An 11541-nucleotide genomic window follows, 5' to 3' on the forward strand; every position below is an offset into this window, starting at 1 on the left:
CGCACCTCGTCGTCCGTGCAGGTGCACACTCCGCGTAGAGCCGAACCCGAGCCGTGTACTCGGACCGGCGCTTGGAACACGTCTGCGCTATTACCATTAATATTCTTATCTTGGTTCAAGTTCCTCTTCTTCTTCTTCGCGTTGGTATCATCGTAGGTACGGAGTCGCTGCTCGTCGAGCAGGTGCGGACTCCACACGTGCACGTCGGCCTGGTATCGAGCGCGTGTCCCGGTGGTGGTGCCGCGGGTGCTCGGTGCAGACACGTGACGCGAGCCCGCAATGCCGGAGCTCCGCTCTGGGCACCGCTAGCCGCCGCCTCCCCGCGCCCGGACCCGCGCCGCGCCCCACACGGCCCAGTCGGCGCGGAAAGGCGATGCCATGGGAGTTTCCAGGTGCTTCTGCTTCCTCGTGCTCGGGACGTTTTCCGGCTGCTGCGCTTTGGCTTCCGCGGACTCGATCATTCACATAGGTGGGTTTTGCCGCGTCGGGCACGCGCTTACCTGCCAGATGTCGGCGCGCACTCAGCTCTCGGGAGGGATCTTCGTACCTGTTCTTTAGCCCCACCTCAAGGAAATATCAAAACGTCTACCTGTGTATGCGCGCCGAACATTGGGCTCGTTTCGTGACGCGGTGCCAGCCGAGGTGACCCATCCAAGGTGTGCGCTCTCGTGCGTTACAAACGAGTCCATTCCCAGAATCCTCTCCCTAAAGAATGACGGCCCAGGTAATCAGGGTGCTATCGCTCAGGTGACGTGGATTTGGGAGATGCGGGAAACGCATGCACCTGCGTGCGCGTTGCAGCCCCCGGGGCACTTTTCGGGCAGTACAGACTCCCCCGCAGCGCAGAGCTGGGAGGGGGTAATTGGGGGGGGGGGGGGGGGTTAGGGTAGTCCAGATCGATGCGTCATGGGATGAAATGTGTCACCTCAAACTTGGTATCATCATCGGTGTCGATGATCGGAGATCGCATTCCCAGGATCGAGCAAGAAAGAGCGCGAGGATTTATTGGAAACATTTCCGTGCACAAACTCCTAATGGTCACCGTGTCGGGAATGTTGCATGCGCCACGTATATCACTTTAACAATTACACCACGTGTGGCTAGCCGGCTTAAATGGCATGCGACACGTAGATCACCTTAACAATTACACCACGTGTGGCCAGCCGGCTTAAATTGCATGCGACACGTATATCACTGTAACAATTACACCACGTGTGGCCAGCCGGCTTAAATTACATGTGACACGTATATCAATTATCACTTTCACAAGTACACCACGTGTGGCCACCCGGCTTAAATTACATGCGACATGTATATCACTTTCACAATTACACCACGTGTGGCCAGCCGGCTTAAATTTCATGTGACACGTATATCACTTTCACAATTACACCACGTGTGTCCAGCCGGCTTAAATTACATGTGACACGTACATCACTTTAACGATTGCACCACGTGTGGCCAGCCGGCTTAAATTGCATGCGCCATGTATATCACTTCAACCATAACACCACGTGTGGCCAGCCGACTTAAATTGCATGCGACACATATATCACTTTAACCATTACACCACATGTGTCCAGCCGGCTTAAATTGCATGCGACACATATATCACTTTAACAATTACACCACGTGTGGCCAGCCGACTTAAATTGCATGCGACACATATATCACTTTAACCATTACACCACGTGTGCCTAGCTGGCTTAAATTGCATGCGACACACATTTTGCTTTAACGATTACACCACATGTGGCCAGTCGGCTGAAATTGCATGTGCCACATATATCACTTTAACCATTACACCACATGTGGCCAGCCGGCTTAAATTACATGTGCCACGTATATCACTTTAACCATTACACCACGTGTGGCCAGCCGGCTTAAATTGCATACAACATGCATTTTAAGGCCATTTTCCCTGCAAGAGCGGGGGTTAGCCTTGCGGTCCCCATGACAATCTTCTCCATTTTGCCCTATTTTCTGCATCTCTCCTTGTTAACCCCCTTGCCCGCATTTCTTCTTCCACCATCTTTAGCCAAGTCTTTCTCGGTCTTCCCCATCCTCTACTTCCTTTTACATTCATTTCCATCACTCTTCTCAACCAGTCACTTTCATCCTTCCTCAACACATGATCAAACCATCTCAACATGTCCCTCTTCACAGCATCAATCACAGGCAATATTCCCATCGTCTTTCGCAATTCATCATTTCTCTTCCTCTCTCTCAACGATACTCCGCACATCCGTCGAACCATTCGCATTTCCACCCTTTCCAGCCTTCGTTGCTGCTCTACGTTCATTACCCATGTCTCGCTCCCATAAATCATAACACTTCTCACACATGCAGCATGCACCTTTCCCTTCAGCTTCAACGACACTCCCCTCCTCATCAGCACGCAACTCAGTTCCCGAAACTTCTTCCATGCACATCTCACTCCAGCAACCGTTGCCGAGTCTGATCCACCTTCTCCATTCAGCACGTCTCCTAGGTAACAAAATGTTTTCACACCTTCCAGCTTCACGCCGTCTCCAAGATCCAACTCCCCATTTCCTCCATCTGCAGCTCCCTCTGTGCACACCTTACACTTGAATGTAGCTGCCACACTGGTTAATGACCCTCTCAAACCACTACATTTTTGATGAACCCACTCAGCGCACATTGTACATTGAATTGAATTCACTCCGACACCCTTCCTGCACCCGGCTTAAATTGCATGTGACACATATGTCACTTTAACCATTACACCACGTGTGGCCAGCCGGCTTAAATTGCATGCGACACATACATCACTTTAACCATTATACTATGTGTGGTCAGCCAGCTTAAATTGCTTGCGACACGTACATCACTTTAACCATTACATTACGTGTGGCTAGCCGGCTTAAATTGCATGCAACATGTGTATCACTTTAACAATTACACCATGTGTGGCCGGCCGGCTTAAATTGCATGCGACACGTATATCACTTTAACATTACTCCACGTGTGGCTAGCCGGCTTAAATTGCATGTGACACGTATATCACTTTAACCATTACACCACGTGTGGCCAGCCGGCTCAAATTGCATGTGACACGTACATCACTTTAACCATTACACTACGTGTGGCTAGCCGGCTTAAATTGCATGCAACATGTGTATCACTTTAACAATTACACCATGTGTGGCCGGCCGGCTAAAATTGCATGCGACACATATATCACTTTAACATTACTCCACGTGTGGCTAGCCGGCTTAAATTGCATGTGACACGTATATCACTTTAACCATTACACCACGTGTGGCCAGCCAGCTCAAATTGCATGTGACACGTATATCACTTTAACCATTACACCACCTGTGGCCGGCCGGCTTAAATTGCATGTGACACATATATCAGTTTAGCAATCACACCACGTGTGGCCAGCCGGCTTAAATTACACTTTCACAAGTACACCACGTGTGGCCAGCCGGTTTAAATTACATGTGACACGTATATCACTTTAACCATTGCATCACGTGTGGCCAGCCGGCTCAAATTACATGTGACACGTATATCACTTTAACCATTGCATCACGTGTGTGTGGCCAGCTGGCTTAAATTGCATGCGACATGTATATCACTTTAACAATTACACCACGTGTGGCCAGCCGGCTTAAATTACATGCGACATGTATATCACTTTTACAACTACACCACGTGTCGCCAGCCGGCTCAAATTACATGTGACACGTATATCACTTTAACCATTGCATCACGTGTGGCCAGCTGGCTTAAATTGTATGCGACATGTATATCACTTTAACAATTACACCACGTGTGGCCAGCCGGCTTAAATTTCATGTGACACGTATATCACTTTTACCATTACACCACGTGTGGTCAGCCGGCTTAAATGTCGCTTTTTATAATTGTTGTTAACAATATCAGGGCTCAAACCCCTGATCTTAGCCAATCAAATTGTTCGGATTAAAGGTAAACCCCTTTCGCTGCAATTTTACCAAATAATAAATGCTCATAAGTTTATGTTGGAATGCGACATTTCATTCCTATCATGTTGGGATACAACATTTCATACCTGTTGTAAATGAAATTTCCTCCTAACTTGTTATCGCAGGATCGAGGGATTGAGTAAAACCCCGTGAAATATGCCCCAGGTATCCGACAAGCACCTGACAATTTCGGGGGTTCTTTGTTTGCGATGGATTGACAACGAACCAAAATAATGACAAAAGTACAATTTCGGGGGTTCTTTGTTTGCGATGGATTGACAAAGAACCAAAATAATGACAAAGGTACACCTGGAGAGAACCAAAAGAATGAGATGAATGTACACCTGGAGAGAACCAAAATAATGAGATAAAGGTACACCTGGACTGCATAAGACAAAGGTACACCTGGAGAAAACCAAAATAATGAGATAAAGCTACACCTAGGGATGACTCCAAATAATAAGATAAAGGTACACTTGGAGAGAACCAAAATAATAACATAAAGGTACACCTGGACTGCAAAAAATGAGAGAAAGGCACACTTGGAGAGAACCAAAATAATGAGATAAAGCTACACCTAGGGATGACCCCAAAAAATGAGAGAAAGGCACACCTGGAGAGAACCAAAATAATAACATAAAGGTACACCTGGACTGCAAAAAATGAGAGAAAGGCACACCTGGAGAGAACCAAAATAATGACATAAAGGTATACTTGGACCCCAAAAAATGAGATAAAAGGTACACCTGGACTGCAAAAAATGAGAGAAAGGCACACGTGGAGAGAACCAAAATAATGACATGAAGGTACACTTGGAGAGAACCAAAATAATGGGATAAAGGTACACCTGGAGAGAACCAAAATAATGACATAAAGGTATACTTGGACCCCAAAAAATGAGATAAAAGGTACACCTGGACTGCAAAAAATGAGAGAAAGGTACACCTGGAGAGAACCAAAATAATGGGATAAAGGTATACTTGGACCCCAAAAAATGAGATGAAAGGTACACCTGGACTGCAAAAAATGAGAGAAAGGTACACCTGGAGAGAACCGAAATAATGAGATAAAGGTACACCTGGAAAGGACCCAAAATAATGAGATAAAGGTACACCTGGAGATAACCCAAAAATAATCCTCCATTTTATTGTATAATCTCCGCATGACAGGTGACAAAAGTTTACCTTGAATATTCTTCAGAAACCAGAATTGATTAAAAAGAAAAGTTTTTATTTGTAAATAACAGTTGACTTTTACTTTCCATTCAAGTTACACTGATTTACATTTCCCGGGTACCTGTAATCCCTCCTCGCCCACACGCCATCCTCCTAACATCCCCCTGACATTTCCTGGGTAACGGTAATCCCTCTTCGCCCACACGACAACCCTCCTCACATCCCCCTGACATTTTCCGGGTACCTGTAATCCCTCCTCGCCCACACGCCAACCCTCCTCACATCCCCCTGACATTTCCCGGGTACCTGTAATCCCTCCTCGCCCAAACGCCAACCCTCCTCACATCCCCCTGACATTTCCTGGGTACCAGTATTCCCTCCTCGCCCACACGCCAACCCTCCTCACATCCCCTTGACATTTCCCGGGTACCTGTAATCCCTCCTCGCCCACACGCCAACCCTCCTCACATCCCCCTGACATTTCCTGGGTACCGGTAATCCCTCCTCGCCCACACGCCAACCCTCCTCACATCCCCCTGACATTTCCCGGGTACCTGTAATCCCTCCTCGCCCACACGCCAATCCTCCTCACATCCCCCTGACATTTCCTGGGTACCTGTAATCCCTCCTCGCCCACACGCCAACCCTCCTCACATCCCCCTGACATTTCCCGGGTACCGGTAATCCCTCCTCGCCCACACGCCAACCCTCCTCACATCCCCCTGACATTTCCCGGGTACCTGTAATCCCTCCTCGCCCACACGCCAACCCTCCTCACATCCCCCTGACATTTCCTGGGTACCTGTAATCCCTCCTCGCCCACACGCCAACCCTCCTCACATCCCCCTGACATTTCCCGGGTACCGGTAATCCCTCCTCGCCCACACGCCAACCCGCCTCACATCCCCCTGACATTTCCCGGGTACCTGTAATCCCTCCTCGCCCACACGCCAACCCTCCTCACACACCCCTGACATTTTCTGGGTACCGGTAATCCCTCCTCGCCCACACGCCAACCCTCCTCTCATCCCCCTGACATTTCCTGGGTACCGGTCATCCCTCCTCGCCCACACGCCAACCCTCCTCACATCCCCCTGACATTTCACGGGTACCTGTAATCCCCCCTCGCCCACACGCCAACCCTTCTCACATCCCCCTGACATTTCCTGGGTACCGGTATTCCCTCCTCGCCCACACTCCAACCCTCCTCACATCCCCCTGACATTTTCTGGGTACTGGTAATCCCTCCTCGCCCACACGCCAACCCTCCTCACACCCCCCTGACATTTCCTGGGTACCGGTAATCCCTCCTTGCCCACACGCCAACCCTCCTCACATCCCCCTGACATTTCCCGGGTACCTGTAATCCCTCCTCGCCCACATGCCAACCCTCCTCACATCCCCCTGAAATATCCTGGGTACCGGTAATCCCTCCTCGCCCACACGCCAACCCTCCTCACATCCCCCTGACATTTCCCGGGTACCTGTAATCCCCCCCGCGCCCACACGCCAACTCTCCTCACATCCCCCTGAAATATCCTGGGTACCGGTAATCCCTCCTCGCCCACACGCCAACCCTCCTCACATCCCCCTGACATTTCCCGGGTACCTGTAATCCCCCCGCGCCCACACGCCAACCCTACTCACATTCCCCTGACATTTCCTGGGTACCGGTAATCCCTCCTCGCCCAAACGCCAACCCTCCTCACATCCCCCTGACATTCCCTGGGTACCGGTAATCCCTCCTCGCCCACACGCCAACCCTCCTCACATCCCCCTGACATTTCCCAGGTACCTGTAATCCCCCCTCGCCCACAAGCGAACCCTCCTCACATCCCCCTGACATTTCCAGGGTAACTGTAAGGCCCCTTTGCCCACACGCCAACCCTCCTGACAGTCCCCCTGACATTTCCTGGGTACCGGTAAACCCTCCTCGCCCACACGCCAACCCTCTTCACATCCCCCTGACATTTCGTGGGTACCGGTAATCCCTCCTCGCCCACACGCCAACCCTCCTCACATCCCCCTGACATTTCCCGGGTACCTGTAATCCCCCCTCGCGCACATGCCAACCCTCCTCACAGTCCCCTGAGATTTCCCGGGTACCTGTAATCCCCCCTCGCCCACACCCCAACCCTCCTCACATCCCCCTGACATTTCCCGGGTACCTGTAATCCCCCCTCGCCCACACCCCAACTCTCCTCACATCCCCCTGACATTTCCCGGGAACCTGCAATCCCCCCTCGCCCACACCCCAACCCACCTCACATCCCCCTGATATTTCCTGGGTACCGGTAATCCCATTTCGCCCACTCCCCAACCCCCCTTGCACCTCCCTGACATTTTCCGGGTACCTGTAATCCTCCCTCGCCCACACCCCAACTCTCCTCACATCCCCCTGACATTTCCCGGGTACCTGTAATCCCCCCTCGCCCACACCCCAACCCCCCTCACATCCCCCTGACATTTCCCGGGTACCTGTAATCCCCCCGCGCCCACATGCCAACCCTACTCACATTCCCCTGACATTTCCTGGGTACCTGTAATCCCTCCTCGCCCACACGCCAACCCTGCTCACATCCCCCTGACATTCCCTGGGTACCGGTAATCCCTCCTCGCCCACACGCCAACCCTCCTCACATCCCCCTGACATTTCCCGGGTACCTGTAATCCTCCCTCGCCCACACGCCAACCCTCCTCACATCCCCCTGACATTTCCTGGGTACCGGTAATCCCTCCTCGCCCACACGCCAACCCTCCTCACATCCCCCTGACATTTCCCAGGTACCTGTAATCCCCCCTCGCCCACACGCCAACCCTCCTCACATCCCCCTGAAATTTCCTGGGTACCGGTCATCCCTCCTCGCCCACACGCCAACCCTCCTCACATCCCCCTGACATTTCCCGGGTACCTGTAATCCCCCCTCGCCCACACCCCAACCCTTCTCACATCCCCCTGACATTTCCTGGGTACCGGTATTCCCTCCTCGCCCACACTCCAACCCTCCTCACATCCCCCTGACATTTTCTGGGTACTGGTAATCCCTCCTCGCCCACACGCCAACCCTCCTCACACCCCCCTGACATTTCCTGGGTACCGGTAATCCCTCCTTGCCCACACGCCAACCCTCCTCACATCCCCCTGACATTTCCCGGGTACCTGTAATCCCCCCTCGCCCACACCCCAACCCTCCTCACATCCCCCTGACATTTCCCAGGTACCTGTAATCCCCCCTCGCCCACACGCCAACCCTCCTCACATCCCCCTGAAATTTCCTGGGTACCGGTCATCCCTCCTCGCCCACACGCCAACCCTCCTCACATCCCCCTGACATTTCCCGGGTACCTGTAATCCCCCCTCGCCCACACGCCAACCCTTCTCACATCCCCCTGACATTTCCTGGGTACCGGTATTCCCTCCTCGCCCACACGCCAACCCTCCTCACATCCCCCTGACATTTCGTGGGTACCGGTAATCCCTCCTCGCCCACACGCCAACCCTCCTCACATCCCCCTGACATATCCCGGGTACCTGTAATCCCCCCTCGCGCACATGCCAACCCCCCTCACAGTCCCCTGACATTTCCCGGGTACCTGTAATCCCCCCTCGCCCACACCCCAACCCTCCTCACATCCCCCTGACATTTCCCGGGTACCTGTAATCCCCCCTCGCCCACACCCCAACTCTCCTCACATCCCCCTGACATTTCCCGGGAACCTGCAATCCCCCCTCGCCCACACCCCAACCCTCCTCACATCCCCCTGATATTTCCTGGGTACCGGTAATCCCATTTCACCCACTCCTCAACCCCCCTTGCACCTCCCTGACATTTTCCGGGTACCTGTAATCCTCCCTCGCCCACACCCCAACTCTCCTCACATCCCCCTGACATTTCCCGGGTACCTGTAATCCCCCCTCGCCCACACCCCAACCCGCCTCACATCCCCCTGATATTTTCTGGGTACCGGTAATCCCATTTCGCCTACACGCCAACCCTCCTCACATCCCCCTGACATTTCCCGGGTACCTGTAATCCCTCCTCGCCCACACGCCAACCCTCCTCACATCCCCCTGACATTTCCCGGGTACCTGTAATCCCCCCGCGCCCACACGCCAACCCTACTCACATTCCCCTGACATTTCCTGGGTACCGGTAATCCCTCCTCGCCCACACGCCAACCCTCCTCACATCCCCCTGACATTCCCTGGGTACCGGTAATCCCTCCTCGCCCACACTCCAACCCTCCTCACATCCCCCTGACATTTTCTGGGTACTGGTAATCCCTCCTCGCCCACACGCCAACCCTCCTCACATCCCCCTGACATTTCCTGGGTGCCGGAAATCCCTCCTTGCCCACACGCCAATCCTCCTCACATCCCCCTGACATTTCCCGGGTACCTGTAATCCCTCCTCGCCCACACGCCAACCCTCCTCACATCCCCCTGAAATATCCTGGGTACCTGTAATCCCTCCTCGCCCACACGCCAACCCTCCTCACATCCCCCTGACATTTCCCGGGTACCTATAGTACCCCCGCGCCCACACGCCAACCCTACTCACATTCCCCTGACATTTCCTGGGTACCGGTAATCCTTCCTCGCCCAAACGCCAACCCTCCTCACATCGCCCTGACATTCCCTGGGTACCGGTAATCCCTCCTCGCCCACACGCCAACCCTCCTCACATCCCCTGGGTACCGGTAATCCCTCCTCGCCCACACGCCAACCCACCTCACATCCCCCTGACATTTCCCAGGTACCTGTAATCCCCCCTCGCCCACACGCCAACCCTTCTCACACCCCCTGACATTTCCTGGGTACTGGTAATCCCTCCTCGCCCACACGCCAACCCTCCTCACATCCCCCTGACATTTCCAGGGTAACTGTAAGCCCCCTTCGCCCACACGCCAACCCTCCTCACAGTCCCCCTGACATTTCCTGGGTACCGGTAACCCCTCCTCGCCCACACGCCAACCCTCCTCACATCCCCCTGACATTTCCTGGGTACCGGTAATCCCTCCTCGCCCACACGCCAACGCCCCTCACACCCCCCTGACATTTCCTGGGTACCAGTAATCCCTCCTCGCCCACACGCCAACCCTCCTCACATCCACCTGACATTTCCTGGGTACCGGTAATCCCTCCTCGCCCACACGCCAACCCTCCTCACATCCCCCTGACATTTCCCGGGTACCTGTAATCCCCCCTCGCGCACATGCCAACCCTCCTCACAGCCCCCTGACATTTCCCGGGTACCTGTATTCCCACCTCGCCCACACGCCAACCCTCCTCACATCCCCCTGACATTTCCCGGGTACCTGTAATCCCCCCTCGCCCACACCCCAACCCTCCTCACATCCCCCTGACATTTCCCGGGTACCTGTAATCCCCCCTCGCCCACACCCCAACTCTCCTCACATCCCCCTGACATTTCCCTGGTACCTGCAATCCCCCCTCGCCCACACCCCAACCCCCCTCACATCCCCCTGATATTTCCTGGGTACCGGTAATTCCATTTTGCCCACTCCCCAACCCCCCTTGCACCTCCCTGACATTTTCCGGGTACCTGTAATCCTCCCTCGCCCACACCCCAACTCTCCTCACATCCCCCTGACATTTCCCGGGTACCTGTAATCCCCCCTCGCCCACACCCCAACCCCCCTCACATCCCCCTGATATTTTCTGGGTACCGGTAATCCCATTTCGCCCACTCCCCAACCCCCCTTGCACCTCCCTGACATTTTCCGGGTACCTGTAATCCTCCCTCACCCACACCACAACCCCCTTCCGACCCCCTGACATTTTCCGAGTACCTGTAATCCCTCCTCACCCAAACCCCAACCCCCCTCCCACTCCCCGACACACCCATCCCAGCCATTTTTGTCAAAATATAGTTTTATGATATAAAAATAGGGGCAATACCCCTAGGCATTCACCTGGTAGAATAAAGCAGTATACTACACCGACTAAAGGTATTTTAAAAGTATCACGGTATTGTAACCTATTTCAATGGTTACTCGGAGGAAGGGCAGCATTGAGAATCATACTAATGTCATCATAAGACTGAAAAAGACCCTATTTTGGGGGCACCCCTCACCCCTCCCCTCCCCCGTGGAGAAACCCCTCGACCCCAATTTTTTTAATGACATGAACAAACTGGAGGTGCAACACAACAAATATCATTTGTGCCAAATTTGGTCACAATCCCATCAGCCGTTTCGGAGAAGACGTTGCAAGTGTTCATGGACGGACTGGCGGACTGACTGACACACTGACGAACGGACAAACTGACGGACGGACTGACAGACAGAAAGACTGATGGACTGATTATTTTTTATATTTTTTTGGGGATACAAGATCGATGCTCGTGTAAGAGCTAACACATTAAACA

The 11541-nt window shown here is 53.3% G+C and overlaps 1 protein-coding gene across 1 annotated transcript in view; it reads left to right on the forward strand.

Moving 5' to 3' along the window:
- The first annotated feature begins 378 nt into the window (after nucleotides 1-378).
- The window catches only part of LOC137433231 (glutamate receptor ionotropic, delta-1), an 889585-nt gene continuing 878422 nt past the window's right edge, over nucleotides 379-11541 (forward strand). Inside the window, exon 1 of the mRNA XM_078784012.1 lies at nucleotides 379-469. Coding sequence (XP_078640138.1) covers nucleotides 379-469 — 91 coding nt within the window. The remainder of the gene's footprint in view (nucleotides 470-11541) is intronic.

The sequence above is a fragment of the Myxine glutinosa genome, chromosome 8, assembly GCF_964187855.1.
Source record: "Myxine glutinosa chromosome 8, kmMyxGlut1.1, whole genome shotgun sequence".
Taxonomy (NCBI): domain Eukaryota; kingdom Metazoa; phylum Chordata; class Myxini; order Myxiniformes; family Myxinidae; genus Myxine; species Myxine glutinosa.